The sequence below is a fragment of the Hyaena hyaena genome, unplaced genomic scaffold (assembly GCF_003009895.1).
Source record: "Hyaena hyaena isolate Hyena2069 unplaced genomic scaffold, ASM300989v1 scaffold_1035, whole genome shotgun sequence".
Classification (NCBI taxonomy): Eukaryota; Metazoa; Chordata; class Mammalia; order Carnivora; family Hyaenidae; genus Hyaena; species Hyaena hyaena.
Window position 1 is genome coordinate 570,850 of NW_024081669.1, and position 19,749 is coordinate 590,598.

General features: G+C 32.8%; 1 protein-coding gene across 1 annotated transcript in view; it reads right to left on the bottom strand.

Moving 5' to 3' along the window:
• Positions 1-19,749, bottom strand: part of LOC120223757 (attractin-like protein 1) — a 519,004-nt gene that overhangs the window by 475,281 nt on the left and 23,974 nt on the right. The window contains exon 3 of the mRNA XM_039221981.1: positions 18,543-18,595. Coding sequence (XP_039077912.1) covers positions 18,543-18,595 — 53 coding nt within the window. The remainder of the gene's footprint in view (positions 1-18,542; positions 18,596-19,749) is intronic.

Here is a 19,749-nt window from a genome sequence, read left to right on the forward strand (position 1 = left end):
TAATTTTTGCTTATAATAAAGCTGTCCTGCTTTATTTAAAGTGTTTGCATCCTGTAAGTCTTTTTGAAAACTGAACACAAAAAAACTAATGCATAATTAAAGTACATATGGAAATTGAAATAAAGAATCACATCATGAGGGATAATAACTGAAAGACAATGAGGCAGGTGAAAATGTAGTAAGTGGATAAAAAATTAAATGGAATGCACAGGATTTCGTGAAAGGTAGCAACAAGGAGAGGTGGAATATTGCTTCAGAGGAGATAAAATTTTAAAAAAGGTAAAGAAAAGCAATTATTTGTCAATGTCAAAGGGACCAAGGCAGATACTATTCCCATGACTAATCAACATTAGGAAAGAAAAAACATTCAGCTCTTCCCTTAGAGAGCAGTGAGGCTTCAGGATACAGTAAGTTTCAATTAAAGCAAGAGAGCAGAGTTCCATAATACTCTCTAGAGCATTATGCTAAGCTAAAGAACTCAGTCAGAGGAAAACAAATACCATATGATTTCATTCATATGTGAATTTAAAAAACAAAACAAATGACCAAAGTGAAAAAGAGAGAGGCAACCCAAGAAACTCTTCATTACAGAGAACTATAGTTACCAGAGGGGGGGTGGGGGGGTGGGGGTGGAGGGATGGATTAAATACGTGATGGGAATTAAGGAGTACACTTGTGTTGAGCACCAGGTGTTGTATGGAAGTGCTGAATCACTATATTGTACACCTGCAACCAGTATTACACTGTATGTTAACATATATATACATACGTATATATATTTGGTGATTTAAGAAATATTTTCTTAAAAATGGAAAGAAAGAACAACACCCCAGAACCAAGTGCACATAGTTAGCTCCCATATTTTGGTTTCTAAATACCATTCTCCAATATAAGAAACCATGACTTCCTGGAAAATGGTTGATTCCAGAGAAAGGGCAGGAAAAGTACATGGTGAGTTTGAAATATCTTGTAATGCAAGAAAATAAGAAAGTACTCAGAAAATGATGGAGTAATGCCAGAAGGAAGCAGGAGACAATTTGAAGGTATTCCCAATAGCCAAATCTAGAGTGATTTCAGCTGTAAAATAATGATAGTAATTTATTATAAGCCATAAAATACATATCCATAAGGTAATACTGATATAAACAAATAACTTAATAAATGAGGGAAAATGAACAGCTCTTCCTTATTGTTAATAAATGCAGAATACAGAATAGAAAATCACCATTTGGCAAGCAGAATTGTCAATGTAAGGTAAAATAGAGGGTGATAGTATAATGAGAAAGAGGATATTTACCTAATTTCAAAGAATTTTCTTATAAAGTACCGATTAAATACAAAAAAGCAAAAACAAAAACCAGGTACTCTAGAGTGAACAAAGTGGTACAAAACAAACATTAACAACTCATCAAAGAAAACAGCATCAGTGATGGAAAAAACTGGTATTCTATGCTTCCTGATAGGATTCACTGAGAAAGACAGACATCACTTCTGTGCTATCCTTGCTAAAAATGCATAACCTGAATTTAATCATGAAAAAACATCAAATACTATAAATATCTGTCCAACCCTTTCCAAGGGGCAAGGTCTGAAAGAAATATTTGCAAATATTTGTAAACCTGTAATTATTTCACATCAAAATTCTAAAAGAACTTTTTAAAAAGCTGCATGTTCGTCTCAAGTTTCATCCATGACACATATTTCGCGATTTCCATTTATCTGTCAATAGACATTTCAGCTGTTTTTATGTCTTGGCTATTCTGAATAGTGCTGCAATGAACACTGGAGTGCCATTATCTCTGAGATCCTAATTTTAATTCTTTTGCGTAAATACCCAGAAGTGAAAATGCTGGAGTTAAGTGAAATAAACCAGTCACAGAAGGACAAATACTGCATGATTCTATTTGTATAGTGTATCTAAAATAGTCACACTTGTCAATCAGGGAGTAGCATGGTGGTTGCCAGGGAGCAAAGGAAGGAGATAGCAGAGAAAGGCTAAATAAGAGACATGAAGTGTCAAGTAGGCAACGTAAGTTCGTTCTAGAGATTGGCTCTACAGCATTGTCCCTGTAATCGCTAGTACTATGTTATATACTTAAAATATTTTTAAGAGGGTAGAAATCTAAAATTAATTTTTTAAACTCTCAATACAAAAAAATAATGAGTAGAATGATCTGAAAACTATGGGACACTGATAGTTACAAGAAAGCAAAATAATGGCATACATAAAGATATTAAGAATAAATCAAAAAATGAATAATTTAGAGAAATATCTCCTTTGTGATGTGATGTTTGGAGAAGAAATAAATACACAAAATGTGTGTATTAGTCTTACTGCTGCTCTAACAAATGACCACAAATTCAGTGGCTTAAAACAACATGAATTTATTCTCATAGTGCTGGAAGTCAAAGTCCAAATGAACCATACAAAGTAAAACGAAATTGTTAGGAGTGGATTCTTCTAGAAGCACTCAAAGACCATTTGCTTCCTTGCCTTTGTCCAGCATCTAAAGGCTGCTCATTCCTTGGCTCGTGGCCCAGTTCTCTCTCCAACCTCTTGTTTCCATGATCACATCTCCCAGTGCTGTAGTCAAATCTTCCTCTGCCTTCCTCTTATAGGAATGCTTGTAATTACACTGGGTCCACAAGCATGCTCACCCATATTGGATCGTCAAGTTAACATCTCTGCAAATTCCTTTTAATCACTTAAAGTAATATATTCACAAAATTTAGGGATTAGGATGTATACATCTTTGGGGGAAGAAAGTCTGAATAACACCTTCCTTTATTTACATATCAATGTACATAAGTAAATGGGAAATTCCCAAGATGATGTTAACAGTAATTTTCTCTGGGTACAAGAATTATTAGCAATTTTATTTTGTCTTGTCACATGCATTGCTTCCTTAATTGGGAGAAAAAAGGAGATGTTTAAAAGGGGTGCTCAGAGGACATTTTTCTTTTGATCCTTGATCTTTAACATGTTTTTCAAATGACTTACACTTATGTATTAGGTAATTAGATTTATATGGCTATGTATCTGTTGAAAATTTAGATATCTCATTTCCAATTCACTTACTTCTTAGGTATAGGCCCAAACAAAACAAAACATGTAAAATAATCCATCTCTCTTGCTAGTCTTCTGTGACTAAAGCAAACCAAGAGTTGAGTTCCAATATGCAGCAGCAGCAATTTTTTTAGGTAGTTCAGTCAGTACTGAACTAGCAGTAATGGACCAAAAAAAAAAGTGGCTGCTATTTACTGCAAAGAATTAATAACACATACATTATACACAAAATTAAGGTCATGAATAAAACACACCATCAATAAAAGGAGTTAATCCAAACAGAATATCAAGAGAAAGCCTTGATCATGTAAAAAATATTTAAAGAGGTCAGATATTATACCAAGCTAATCATTAATTGGAAATGATGATTAAAAATTTAAATGCTGCAACTAAAGATTTTTTGAAACAACTTGAACTATAAAGAAAGTTTCTCAGGACATTATATATGTATGGTGATGAAAAGCAAATAGTGAGTATTTGTTTTAATTTTTCAACAAAAGCTGCATGAACTAATGTATTTTATAAGAAAACAGTATATAGTGTAAATTGGAAATAGGTATATAATCTGAGATGCAGGAAAGCAAACATCAGGTTCACAAATGAAAGTAATCTTGATTCATGTATGATAAATCAACAATTCTGTTCATACAAATTTCAGCTCATTGAGAACAAGAATAATTATTATATAAAGTTTGTATTGTTTCAGAAATTTTTAATTTGAATATTCTAAGAAAGAAACTGAAGCTTTATTATTTGCTTTTTCACCAGTTAATATTGTGTTTCATTTTTAATTGAGCATTATCCACAGTGTTTTGGGAGATCTCAACTACAATCACTCATTCACTAACTGGGTTATGTAGGTTAACTAACCTCAGTGAAATCTGATGCTGCAAGGGGGATATAAAACTGCCTATCTCACTGGATTATTGTATGGGTTAAACATAATTATGCTCCTGTGTATTTGGCTTAGAAAAGACTGTCTCATAAAATGAAGGCATTCAATAAGTGTTATTTCACTTTCCTTATTTACCATATTGGCTCCGAATGATTTAAAATGATTTAAAAAATCAAACAGATTCTCATATATATATTTATATACAATTACATACTTGTTCATTAATATATGAGTTCATGATCTTATATACATCGTTCTATGTAGTTTCACTGTAAACATCTTGCCACAAGCATTTTTGTTGCATAACTAATTGACCATAAAGCAGATTTGCCATAAAAAATAATAACTGGTGACAGTTTGGATTGACAGGCTTTTTTTAGTTTTCTCACCTGGTGACAGTTTGGTTTCATTTCTCCATTGATGCAGTGCTCTCATTTTAAATCTTAGCCTTCATAACGGTCTATACATTGAACCTGAACTTTGGAAGGCTATCAGTGGACATGTGACAAGACAGCAAGTACAAATAACAGTGTAGAACACTTTCACAACACAATATAAAGTCCAGTTACTGATATGTATCCTAGCATTTAGAAACTGATATCCCTCTTAATGAAGGAAAAAATTGTAGCACAAAAAGAAAAGTTGTGATGCTAAATGAGGAAACAAATCAACAAGAAAAAAAAGTATAAAAGCATGAACAAAGTACTTTGAAAACAAGTACTTAAGTACAACCAGCAAAATAAAATCAGTTATTTGCACACTGTTGCCATGAATCTGCATACATTTTAAAAGTGTTCAAATATTTTATACTTCACAATAGTTTTTAATTTTGTTATTAATTTTCATGTTTTATTATGCCCTTTTTAATGAATGTCCCTCTTGTATTTTTTGTGATTTTTCCTTTTATAGCAAAATTGACTTACAGCCAAATAGTTATGTGGTGAAAATGCTTGTGGCAAAGATGCTTATGATGAAAATACTGTACACATATATGTAGCCACCCTGAGGGTTTGGATAAAGGATGCACACAGACTTTGACAAAAATAGCAAGGATACAAATATGGTTTTTTTAATGTTTATTTATTTATTTTGAGAGAGAGCATGTGAGTGGAGGTGGGTGTGGCTGAGAGACAGAAAGAGAATCTCAAGCAAGCTCCACACTCAACACAGAGCCTGACATGGGGCTTGATCTCATGATCAAGAAATCAAGAAACTGGATGCTTAACAGACTAAGCCACCCAGGCGCCTCAAAGATCCACGTATAATTTAAATAGTGGCATTTGTATAAATACATGTATTTGCCAACTGAGGCAACTGTTTAAAAAGTGATAGAATTTGTGTGAATATAAGTTCAAACATATTCACAGTCTCAGTAGTTCATACTGTACATGTAGCTTCAGAAACAGGCCTCAGAAAATGAACTACAATGCCTTCTTTCAGGTGATATTGCCCTCATCAAGCTGTCTGAGACATTGCAAGCAGACTGATTATTTTCAAATTAAAATTTAACATTTTAGTCTCCTCCTAAGACCCTGAAATGGCTACCATTTTTCTTACAATAAAGGCCAAAATCCTCTCATGTTCCATATAGCATTGCATAATTTGGATGCTGCAAATCTCACATACTTTCTTGCCTCTCTTCACCTAGTTCTATATGTTTCTCACATGCCATGTTCTTTCCAACCACACACCTTTTTGTGCTTGCTGTTCCACTGATTCTACATCACCCACCCCCCTTTCTCACATCCACACCACTCCTCTATCAAGTCATCTTCATATCAAAGCTCCATCATGCTCTTGCCTGACCCATTTCTACTTCCTGTCCCACGAATTAGGTCAGCTTCTCTTGTGATATATTCCTGAAGCATCTATAATTCTCATTCAGAGTTCTTATGGCAATCACATGTCTAGGTATTATATAACAGGTATAATATCTATTTTCCCTACAACTTTATAAGCATCAATGGAGCAGAACCCATTTTGTTCACCATAATATCCCCAGAGTCCAACAAGTAGTCAATATATGTTCAATTAATAAACTAAACTGAGTTAATTCCAATAATGGACACTCTCTCCAAGCTCTAAGTGTATAACTCTTCAGTAAATAAATTAAGCAGAAAAAAAAATATGTCATTCTTGTGAGTATTAAATGAAATAATTAATATTAAATTGTTTTCTACATGAAAAACATTCAATAAATGCTAGTTTTTCTTTGCTTGCTGAACAGTACTATCCATGCTTAAAATTATAAGATTTTTCTTGTGAGCCTGGAATGTTGAGAATAATTCCAAAGGTAAAATCTGAAGGTTGAACATTTGCTAAATATGAGAGGAAAAAAAAAACACACTTTGTTGTTACTCACACGGAAATGACTGATTCTATGGCCTCAGATATACACTTAAATTCACTGGGTCTTACTTTTTTAATTAATGAAAAAAAATAAGATTGATGATTATTACCAATGCTTATACATCACTGATTCTAATTTAGGGGCCTTCATATAATGTGCCACAACTTCTTCAGAAGCCACCTTCACTTGCTTCATAATATCTCCAAACAGCTAAACTATTATTCATTACTCTGTAATGACATATTGGAATCTGCGTAGATTTTATTTGAAACAAATGTTCCATAGACTAAGTGGAAAAACAAATCTTGAGACTCATTTTTATTTAAATGAATGGCTGATGCTTAAAGTTGTTTAATGATGAATTGTACTACTTTATGTAAATAAATTTAAAAATTACTGTAAATTAGGGGCACCCAGGTGGCTTAGTTGGTTAAAGCATCTGACTCTTGATTTCAGCTCAGGTCATGATCTCATGGCTCATGGGACGGAGCCTTATGTAGGGCGCCCTCTCTCTCTCTCTCAAATAAAAATAGTTGCCCATAGTGCAGGAATATATGTATATTCACTTATTTCTTGATAATTTATATGTATTCTATCATTATGTATTTAGGTAAAGCCTGACTAAAAGATACACAGTTTCCTAAATATGGGTTCTAACAAGAGAAGGTCCTAAGCCCACACACTTTAATTCTGTGAGATAATTTCATACTGTGTGTTAGGTTGAGGGGACAAAAGGTTATTGTGAGTCCATCTTAGGTAGGAATGGAATAGTAGCTAAAGTATCTGAGGCAGAAAAATGCTAAATATAAAAGCCATGATCTAAGGTAAAGTTTAAGATATTTAAGAACGTGGAAATTGAGTCATTAAGAACTTTTATAAAAAAAATTACTGGCATACAAATTGCCCAATGTTCAGGAATCTAATCCTGGACTCTAGTTTGTTCATTGATTCCTATGCCAATATGGGAACCGGTATTGTTAAAGTTACACTATGTCTGGGTATCTATCAAGTGGGAATTTCTTACTATTTTTCTTTTTCATAATTTTACTGTATATTCTAAAAGTGTATTATTTAAAATAAATTTTAAGGGGTGTCTGGGTGGCTCAGTTTGTTAAGCATCCAACTTCGGCTCAGGTCATGATCTCACAGTTCGAGGGTTCAAGCCCCGCACTGGGCTCTGTGCTGACAGCTCAGAGCCTGGAGTCTGCTTCAGATTCTGTGTCTCCCTCTCTCTCTGACCCTCCCCTGTTCATGCTCTCTCTCTCTCTCTCTCTCTCTGAGACATAAAATTTTTAAAAAATATATTAAAAATAAATATATAAAATCAAATAAATTTTAAGGTAATTTATTTTAATGTATATCCTTCAAAAACCTGAACTGAATAAAATTCTAACTGAAAATTCATAAGGTTTATGTGTCAATTTTGGTTAAATATATTTTAACATGATGACTTATTTAAGAAAATGGTATGAATTTTTAAAATTTTCTTCAATATGATTTTTCTGTTTTATTCATATAAAAACACTTGAAATAATTTTATTACTAATTTTTGTTGCTCTAGTTTTATTACCTGTCATCAAGAGCATGAGCTATATAGACCCAGAATGCTGGATGGAAACTGGCTTTGTCATTTCCTAGCTGTGTGATTTTATAAAAATTACTTAAACTGTCTGCCTCTGTTCCCTCTAACAAAAAAATATTGATAACTAGCCATACTCTTCTCATTTGAGGATCAAATAGCTAATAAATTTAAATTATTTTAATGTTTTATTTATTTCTGAGAGAGACAGAATGAGCAGGGGAGGGTCAGAGAAAGAGGGTGACACAGAATCTGAAACAGGCTCCAGGCTCTGAGCCAACTGTCAGCACAGACCCTGATGCGGGGCTCAAACCCACGTACCATGAGATCATGACCTACGCCAAAGTCAGACACTTAACAGACTGAGCCACACAGGAGCCCCTAAAAAAGCTAATTAATTTAAAAAGCTTAGACTAGTCTGGCTTAATGTTAACTGGAGTTATCATTATTTTCAAGTCAAGTGGTTGTTTTCCAGTTAGGACAAAAACTATGTTTTATTTAATAAATAATGCTAAATAATGAGCTAGATATCAGTGACAAAAAAGTTGTTCGCCATAATATTATATACAGTATAAGCTTTTATGTACAATCATTCTTAGCACATGATTTATTTAGAAAGGCATGCAGTGCCTTCATTTGCCCATTCAGCATCTTTATAAATAAGGAACTATTAACCCTTGCTTAAGACAAACAGAGGACAATGCCAGGTTATATAGCTTAGTAAGAAAAGTAAGTACGGGGTATCAGCACCCCCTCTCTTCTATAGCAAGGAACTTTGCAGAGCACACAGACTGCACAATTCCACTCAGGAGCCCTGCTGGGAGGTTTTCAGGCATTTTTACTGATTCCTTAAACTTTATTTAATTGTTTCTACAGTGAGTCTGTATTACTTACATAACTAGAATTTAACAGTATCATTACAAAATATTTTGCCAAATACATTTGTCATCTCTCTTCTAAACTAATTCAATAGAAAAAAAATTTTTAGGGGAACCTGGGTGGCTCAGTCGGTTGAGCGGCCGACTTCAGCTCAGATCATGATCTCACAGTTCCTGGGTTCAAGCCTGGTGTAGGGCTCTGTGCTGACAGCTAGCTCAGACCCTGGAGCCTGCTTCAGATTCTGTACCTCCCTCTCTCTCTGACCCTCCCCTGCTCACGCTGTCTCTCTCTCTCTCAGAAATATATAAAACATTAAAAAAAATTTTTTAAAGAAAAAAAAATTTTATCAGCTATTTTAACTTTTTCATAGTGGTGCTATATTACACTTCATTTTAAAATACACTAATATATTAAACAATTCTGAAATAAACATCTAAAAATACTGGGATATAAGCTTAAAAAACTGAATAAAAACACTGATGAATCATAGAATGCGGTTAAAATGCCAACCATGTGGTTAATTTTATGTTTTCTCTGATAATCCTCAATCCATCATGTCTTCAATCTGTAAAACAAAAGAATTTAGATTCTCTGTGTTTATCTAGGTCATTTTCCTATTTGCAGATGGACCAGCTAGATCCTTTTGGAATGGCTATTTATACTCAATGGCTAAAAAGTTATAGAAAACACTAACAAAATACATTATATTTAATTTTTTAATTTAAAATGGGAAAATTCCTTTATTCCAATTTCAGAATAAAACACAAAATAATTATGTTAAGTAAAAGGTTAATTCAAGTTTTACCTTCACTGTTTTGTATGACATAGCATTTTAAGTAATACTCGTACTCATAATTTATAGTTATAATAACATTTATTAGAAATACTATCTCTCATATATCAAACAAAATAAAAATTTCAAATACTTAAATAATATGCTTATAAATAATCTTTCAGTACAAAACATAAACATTAATAACCTACAGAGTTTACAGTAGTATAAACGGATACATATTTAGTTGTTTTAGTAATGTAAACTAACATAATGTGATGAGTGGCAGAAGTAAGCACTGAATATAAAAGTAGTAATTAAATTCCTTACTCTTAAGGAAAGATCGCATTATTATCATCACAAAATTGTATCCTGAACTCTAAATAGCAACAGAAGAATTCAAAATAAAATAGTAATTTTTCAAAAGTGAAGGGTGATATAAGCCAAAATACTTCTGGTTTAAACTGAACTTTAAAAAAATACTAAGGTTTTCCTCCTTAGTATATTAGCTAGTATCCCCGCCTATCACAGGGGAGACCAGGGTCGGGGCACCTGAGTGCCTCAGTCGATTAAATGTTCAACTCAGGATTTCTCGGTCAGGTCATGATCTTGCAGTCATGATATCCAGCCCCGTGTGGAGCTCCATGCAGAGCATGGAGCCTGCTTGGGATTCTCTCTGTCCCTCTCTCTCTACCCTTCCCCTACTCGCACACATGCGTGCCTGCTCTCTCTCAAAAATAAACATTAAAAAAGGTGTTAAAGAAAAAAAGGCTAATAAGAGTAGGGGCATCCAGGTGGCTCAGTCAGTTGATCATCCTACTCTTGATTTCAGCTTAGGTCAAGATCCCACGGGGGTGACTGAGCAAAAGAGCAGAGCCTGCTTGGGATTCTCTCTCTCCACCTCTCTGCCACACTCCCACTCGTTCTCTCTCTCTGTCTCCCTTTCTCTCTCAAAAATAAAAAAATAAACTTTAAAAAAAATAAATAAATAACTACTAAGGCTGTCTAGAGGATACAACTGCTGGTATATTACTTTCAATTAAGTTAACACCACATTGCACTCAATTGCTTTAAGCCACAGTGTGGGCCTGCATTTTAAATTTCATTCTAATCTTTAAAATCTGTATAGTTTCCATTAACACTATCACATGAACTACTGACCTTTTCTTTAAACACCATTTCTTTCAAATTTATTAAGCTTTAATGGTCTCCTAACAAATGACAAGGCTGCCATCTAGTGCTTTATGACTATTCCTTTTATATTTTTAAGAACGTGAGAATTCTGTATAATCTAAAGATGAGCTATCCAATATACGGTAGCCACTATTCATGTGCGGCTATTAAGCAACTGAAATGTGACTAATTTGAATTGAGATTGCTATAATTATAGAATACAAATTGTAGTTTGGACTTAGTTTGATGAAAAATCTAAAAACAAAGACCTCACTGATGATTTTTATACTGTTACATGTTAAAGTGACATTTCAGATATATTGAGTTAAATAAAATAGATTAATATTCATTTTACTAGGGGGAGGGGTGTCTGGGTGGCTCAGTGGGTTAAGCATCCTACTCTTGATTTTGACGCAGGTCATAATTTCATGGTTGGTGAGATGGAGCCCCAAGTGGGGCTCTAACAGCACGGAGCCTGCTTGGGAGTCTCTCGTTCCCCTTTCTCTGCCTCTCCCCAACACATGAGCCCTCTCTCTCAAAATGAATAAACTTAAAAAAATTAATTTCACCTGTTGCCTTTAAGTTTTTTAATGTAGCTAGTAGAAAATTTAAGGGGTTCCTGAGTGATTCAATTAAGCAACTGACTTCAGCTCAGGTCATGATCTTCTATCTGGTGAGTTTGAGCCCCACATCAGCCTCTCTTCTGACAGCACAGAGCTCTCTTTGAATCCTCTGTCTCCCTCTCTCCCTGCCCCTCCCCTGCCTTGCACACACACACACACCCTCTCTCAAAAATAAACATTATTTTTTTAAATTACATATGTGGTTCACATTATATATATATTGGACAGCATTGACATAGAAGAAAAATTATCTTAGTCATAAAAAACAAGACAAGTTGAACATCAGTAAGGTTAATAATTGAAAATGGATTTAAACATATTAAATATGTCTGAGTCCATAAGTTTATCATGAAAAGAAAACTTGTCATGTTTGACAGATACTGAACAAATAATTCTATACTTCAAAAACTAGTAAAAAAAAAACAACTAATATTAACATTTATCAGACTTTCCTATATAAACTGTATCAATGAGTAACCAAATATCTGATGAGAGGAAGTTTATTTTTATGAAAGCTTTCTAACCAAGAAATAAAGAAGGTATTGAAATATCAGTTTTGCAACACCTAATCAATTACAATCTAAATACTGATTATCAGTGTCTGCTAAGAACTATGTGGGAAAAATGTTAATAAGAAACAATAACAATTAAACAGTATATAAAAAGTAAACTACTAAAGCACCAGACCCCAAAATTTTGTTTGAATGTAGCCAACCTTTAAAGTTCACTTAATATTTAACTATTTCTATTTTAAGAGGTCATCAATCTACTCAAATTCATTTTTAAGAGCTATAACCATGATTACATCATATGAAAATAGAAAATAAAAACTAAAAAAATACAGTCAAACATCATTTCATTAAAAAAATGCAAAATTATAGTCTGCATGCATTTATACTGAAAATAATCCTAAATAGAAGATAAACAACTAATATTTATCAGTGTTCTAAATAATAACATGCCATGCCCATGTTTGGTTTATCCCAGAATTAAAAGATATTTAACATTGGGAAATTTATTAATACAACTTCATACCTAATAAGGTAATGGAAAAAGTCATTCATTATAAAATCTTATAGGGGTGACTGGGTAGCTCAATCAGTTGAGCATCCAACTTCGACTCCAGTCATGATTTCACAGTTTGTGAGCTGGAGCCCCTCATCGGGCCCTGAGCTAACAGCTCAGAGCCTACAGCCTGCTTCAAATTCTGTGTTTCTCTCTCTAATCCTCCCCCACTCACATTCTGCACATGATCTCAGCCAAAAGGCCAAGAAGCGATATCCCACTCACATTTCTCTCTCTCTCTCTCTCTCACAAAAATACACATTAAATTTTTTTTTAATCTTATAGTACACTAATGTCGATAATAATGTCTTTTAACTTGATAAAGGAAATAATCCATAAATTGTATCAAACTCTCTACATGATGGTGGTGTCTATTACCACCACTTTGACTTAGCATTTAGAGATCACAACCATCCCAGTAAGAGGTTAAAAAAATCTTCTAAATATAAGTATTGTCACCCAAGCTTTGCTTTGCTTATGTTTCCATGATAAATGCTTTTCTGTCCCTTCACATTCAATTTATGTGACTTTAGGTGTGAAGTACGTCTCTTGTAAGCAACATAGAGATGGGTCTTCTTTTTTATCCATTTAGTCACCCTATGTCTTAACTAAATGGAACATGTAGTCCGTTTCCATTTAAAGTAATTATTAATAAGTATGTACTTATTGCCAATTTGTTACTTGTTTTATTATTGTTTTTCTCTGTTCCCTTCTTCCCTTACTCTCTTCTCTGTGGTTTGAAAGTTTACTTTAGGGTTATGCTTGGATTACTTTCCCTTTATTTTCTGTGTATCTTTTATAGGTTTTGACTTGTGGTTACTATTAGGTTCATATGTAAAATCTTATACATATAGCAATCTATATTAAGTTGATGATTGCTTAAGTTTGAACCTATTCTAAAAAAACTAAATTTTTACTCCCCTCCCCACATTTTATGTATATGGTGTCATACATTACAACTTTTTATTTCATGAATCCCTTGACAAGTTTTTGTAAATATAATTGATTTTTCAGTCTGTGATTAAACATCCATATTGGTCTCACAAGTGATTGATCTACTACTTTTATTATATGTTTGTATTTACCTGTGAAACTTTTTCTTTCATAATCTTACTCCAGATTACGGCCTTTCCTTTCCACTCGAAGAATATCCTTTAATGTTTCTTGTAAGGATGATTTAGTGGTGATGAATTCCTTTAGCTTTTCTTAGAGAAACGCTTATTTGGTTATTTTTGTGTTTTTCTTTTTCTTTTTGTTTTCTCCTGGAAAAATCTCTTTCTACTCTAACTGATTGCTTTGAAATACAGAGCATTCTTGGTTGAAGCTTTTCTCCTTTCAACACTTAGACTATATCATGCTACTCTCATCTGGCCTGCAAAGTTTCTGCTGAAAAATCAGCTGATAGCCTTCTGAGGTTTCCTCTGTAGGTAGCTGTTTTTCTTGATGTTTTAAAATCTTTCTGTCATTTAATCATTATGTATTTTGCTATAGACCTCCATAGGTTAATTCTGGGGGTAGCACTATTTATACTGAACAAAATACACTTTAAAACAAAGACTAACAAGAGAAAAAGAAGGACACTACAGAATCACAGAGAGAACAATCCAAAAAGAGGATATACCAATTATAAATATCTACACACCCAACATGGGAGCACTTAAATACATAAATCAAATATTAACAGATATAAAAGAAGAAATCAATAGCAATACAGTAATAGTAAGTATCCACTTACACCAATGGATAGGTCATCAAGGCAGAAAATCAATAACATGGGCTTTGAATCATACACTAGGGGCTAGACTGACCTAACAGTTATATTCAGAACACTCCAAAAAAAAAAAAAAATGAATACACATTGTTTTCAAGTGTACATGGAATATTATCCAGAACAGATCACATGTTAGACCACAAAACAAGTGTCAATAAATTCAAAACGATTGAAATCATATCAAGCATCTTTCTCACCACAAGGATATGACACTAGAAATTAATCACAAGAAAAAATTTGGATAGAAAACAAATATATGGAGGCTAAATAACATGCTACTAAACAATGAATGGATCAACCAGGAAATCAAATAGGAAATAAAACATAAACAGAGACAAATAACAATGAAAACACAATGATCTAAAACCTTATGATTCAGCAAAAGCTGTTCTAAGATGGAAGTTTATCGTAGTACAGGCCAAACTCAAAAACAAGAAAAATCTCAAATAAGCAACCCTAACTTTACACTAAAAGAGCTAGAAAAAAGCTAAAGCCAGTAGAAAGAAGGAAATGAAATGATTAGAGCAGAAATAAATGAAACAAATACTAAAAGAACAATAGAAGAGATCAATGAAATCAGGAGCTGGTTCTTTGAAAAGAAAAATAAAATTGATAAACGTATAGCAGACTCATCAAGGCACATAAATAAAATCAAAAATGAGAAAGAGGATAAATAACAATCAATACCACAGAAATACAAAAGATTATAAGAAAATGCTATGAGAAATTACAGGCCAATAAATTGAACAACTGGGAAGACACAAATTCCTAGAAATACATAAACTTCCAAAACAGAATCAGGAAGAAATAGAAAATTTGAACAGAGTGATTAATAGCAAAGAAATTAAATCAGTGATCAAAAAACTCTGAAGAAAACAACTGGATAGAGGGAATAAAACTGTCTTTATTTGGAAATCTATAAACAACAAGAACTAATACCAGAATTCATTAAAGTTTATGAAAATCAGATTAATGTATTAAAATGAATTTAATCTTCATATGTCCAACATAAGAAGAAAATGTAATTTTATTTTATTTTTTTAGTTTATTTATTTATTTTGAGAAAGAGAGAATAGGAGGGGCAGAGTGGAAGAGAGAATCCTAAGCAGGCTCTGTACTGTCAGTGCAGGGCCTGATGCTGGGCTCAAACTCACAAAAAGCAAGATCATGACCTGAGCCGAAATCAAAAGTTGAACAGTTAACTGTCTGAGCTACCCTGGTATGCCAAAAATGTAATTTTAAAAGATACTATTTAAATGGCAACAAAAGTATTAGGAAATTTACTATTTTACACATCTAACAAAACATGTTCAAGACACAGACACCAGAAATTGAGCTCAACATTATCAGTCATAAGAGAAATACAAATTAAAAACACAGGATTCTACTACACATATGCTACAACAGCCATAATCAAAAAGACAAACAATATTAAGTGTTAATGAGGATGTGGAATTACTGAAGCATTTGTAAATTTCAGGAAGTTAAAATTTTACAGCCATACTGTAAAATCATTTGGCAGTTACTTAAAAAGTCAAACATAAGTTTATCACATGACCCAGCAATTTCACTTCTAGGTATCTACCCTAGGAAAATAAAATCATATGTCTACACAAAGACTGTATGAATGTTCATATCAGCATTTTTCCTAACAGTCAAAGGCTAGGCACAATTCCAATGCCCTTCTACTGATGAACAACAACAAAAAAAATGGTACATCCACATGCTGTAGCATTCATCACTTTTAAAAACTAAAATTACTATATTAACAAAGTAAATTACAAACATCTTGTGATCATCTCAATTGAGACAGAAAAAATATATGACATAAACAAACACTCATTCTTAACAACAATCCTCAGCAAAGTAGGAATAGAGGACTTCCTCTACCTGATAAAGGCATCTAGGAAAAACCTACATCATACTTAATAGAGAAAGGCTGAATCTTTTCTCTCTAAAATCAACAACACAACTAGAATATTCCCATGTTCATCACATCTTGTCACATGATAACAGACATAGTAGCCAATGCAGTAACACACACACACACACACACACACACACACACACACAGAAATAAAATGAAGAAATAAAATTCCATTAATTGCAAAACACATTATAGTCTGCATCAAAAATATAATAGAATCTACAAAAAAGGTTCTAAAACTAATAGGTAAGTTTAACGAAGCTGAGGGATACAAAATCACCACAAAAATCAATTGTAGCTGTATACATCAGACCCAATTAAAACTCACATATTAAAAAACAGTATTTACAGCAGCATTAGAAATATAAAATATGTTGGGATAAATCTGACAAAAACTGTGAAAGATCTGCACAGTGAAACATAACAAATATTACTGAGAATAAACTAAGACATAATTTAGTTTAAAAAAGAGATATACTATGTTCATGGGTCAGAACACTCACTAAAATTAAGATATCAATTCACCCCAAACTGATCCATAAGCCGAAAACAATCTGAATCCAAATCCTAGCATGGGTTTTGGTAAAAATCACCAAGCAGATTCCAAAATTCATATGTAAACACAAAAGAAATGGAGCCAAAGCTGAAACAAGTTTGAAATGGAATAATGATGTTGGAAAATAAATGCTACGATTTCAAGACTTATTATGAAACTAAAGTAGTTGTAACAGTACTATTTTAGCATAAAAGAAGGCCAAATTAATTAACAGAACACATAGAGATTCCAGAAATAGTTTTCAAGGTCTTAAACACATATATGGGCAACTGTTTTTCAACAAAGTTGCAAAAGCAATCAATTGGTTAAAACAAAGTCTTTAAAGAAACTGTGCTAGAATATTTAGATATCCATATGAAGAAAAAAACTTTATCCATCTCTAGAAATATATACAAATCTTAACTCAAAATAGACTGTATCTTAAATAAAATAAATAAAAATATAAAACTTTGAAAGGAAACCAGGGAAAATCTTTGTGATCTTAGGTTAAGCTAAGATTTCTCAAAAGAATAAACTGATAAGTTGAACTTAATCTTAATTAAAAACTCCTCTTCCAAAAAAAAGAAAAACAATTCAAATAGAGAGAAAAGACAAGCCACAAACTAAATAAAGTTTTTTGTAAATCATATATCAAATAAAATATTTACATTTGGAATACATAAAATACTCTGAAAACTCAAAAATACGAAAACAATACAATTTTTAAAAGAAGACAACAGATTTAAACACACTTCATCAAATAAAATAAACATATGGCAAATAATCATATGAACATATGCATAATATCATTACTTATTAAAAAATGTAAATAAAATGATAATTAGATGCCATTACACACCTATTGGAATAACTAAAACTAAAAAGACTAACTATATGAAATACTGAGAGATTTAAAGAACTGAAACTCATGCTGCTGGTGGAAATGTAAACAGGTACAACCATTTGAAAAATTTTTTGCTTTCTTTTTTATTTTTTATTTTTTTTGAGAGAGAGAGAGATAAAGAGAGCAAGAGCAGTGAAGTGGCAGAGAGAGACACACACACACACACACACACACACATACAGAATCTGAGGGAAGCTCCAGGCTCCAAGATGTCAGAACAGAGCCCGATATGGGGCTTGAACTCACAAGCAGCGAGATCATGACCTGAGTCGAAGTCGGACACTTAACCAGCTGAGCCACCCAGGTGCCCCTGTTTCCTCCTTGAAAAGTTAAACTTACATCCACCATATGATCACTACCCAGTGAAAGTATCATTTAGTAAAAAATCAGCACAGCTTTTTAGTGATGACCAAAATTGCCCCTGCAAAAATCTATCACAAAATTCTGTTCAAAATTTAATCAAATTGAAAAGATTATATTAAATTCAGCTGAGTTTACTCAACTCCAATATTTGTTTCCATATTCAGAATAAGTCTATTGCTATGTTACTCTTCTATAGCAGAAAAAATGCACCAAATACAATTAAGAAAATACAGGAAAAAAAATTCCTTTCCTAGCAATATATAAGAAGTTGTATTATACTTAAGAAATAAAAACGGTTAACATATTAATGACAGCATCAGAATGCAAGATGAATTTTATTATCTGCAAAATCATCTAAAACTAAAATTACAAACTAATTATTTAAAATGTAGGGGTGCCTGGGTGGCTCAGTCGGTTAAGCATCCGACTTCGGCTCAGGTCATGATCTCACAGTTTGTGGGTTCAAGCCCCACGTCGGGCTCTGTGCTGACAGCTAGCTCAGAGCCTGGAGCCTGTCTTTGGATTCTGTAACTCCCTCTCTCTCTGACCCACCCCTGCTCACTCTGTCTCTCTGTGTCTCTCAAAAAATAAATTAAAAAAACATTAAAAAATTTTAAATGTAAAAATACATATACTTACAATAACAAGTTCCTCTAAGTGGATTACCAACATAGCGATTTTCTGAATCACACCTGCAGAAACAAAAAGCCTCATTTACTACTGAACAACAAAATTCAAAAGCTCCATATTTTTCTTCAAGCAAGGAAGTAATTAAACTCTACATTAAAAAAAAAACTATTCCATTAATCAAAGTTTTTAAAACAAATCTTCGTAATAATTAATGTAGAAAGTCCATATCTGAGCATGAGTCAAGAGAAGAAACATTGAAGACAAATAAACACATGCAAAATGAGAAAAGGTAATGTCACAATGCAAATGGGTTAAGACTTGGAGTTTGGGGCTATATAATTTTCCTTAATAATATGAGAAGAAATTGAAAGTCTTGATAATGAGATAGAGACAATTTTAGGTAAAGGAAGAAAATTGTGGGAATTCATAAATCTACATCATTTTCTTACTTTTGGTATTCTTGGAAATTAATATATTTTCCCCAGTTTCTACATAAGGAATCTATATCTTAAAAGAGATCTCCCCAAATGTATATCAAAGAAAAGTTGTTTTTTTCTTCTAAATCATCAATTCTAAATTAAGGAGCTCAAACTCTAAATTTACGTAAGCATATTATTAAAAAAAAGGGAAAAACATAAGAGCATTCTGAATCATTAATTCTAAATTAAATTAACTTTTTCACACTTATGGTTAATTATAGCAGTAGAGGAAGATCATAAGTATTTTCCAAATTTCTGAAGTTCACATCTTTATATCCCTGTTTCCAGAATTCAGTAAAAATGACAATAAGTGCCTAACAGAGATACAGTTTGATTTTATATAGTATTTCTTCTTGGAACACCCTCCAAAAAATTATTATAAAATGGTATACACCAGGCTAACTGAATAAAGTGACAATATTTAAAGTGTATGTAAAATTTTAAAAGATGAGAAAGGTTTTCTCAAAATGTCTTAACTTTTAAATGTTTATGTATTTTTGAGAGAGAGAGCACACATAATACACAAGCACAGTGAAGGCTAGAGAGAGGGGGAGAGAAAGAGAATCCCAAACATGGTGTCACCACAGAGCCAGATGTGGGGCTCAATCTCAGGAACCATGAGATCATGACCTGAGCTGAAATCAAGAGTAGGACGTTTAATTGACTGAGCCACCCAGGCACCCCAAAAAATGTCTTTAGTAGTAACAGTTAATCAGAACAGAGGAATGATTTTAATA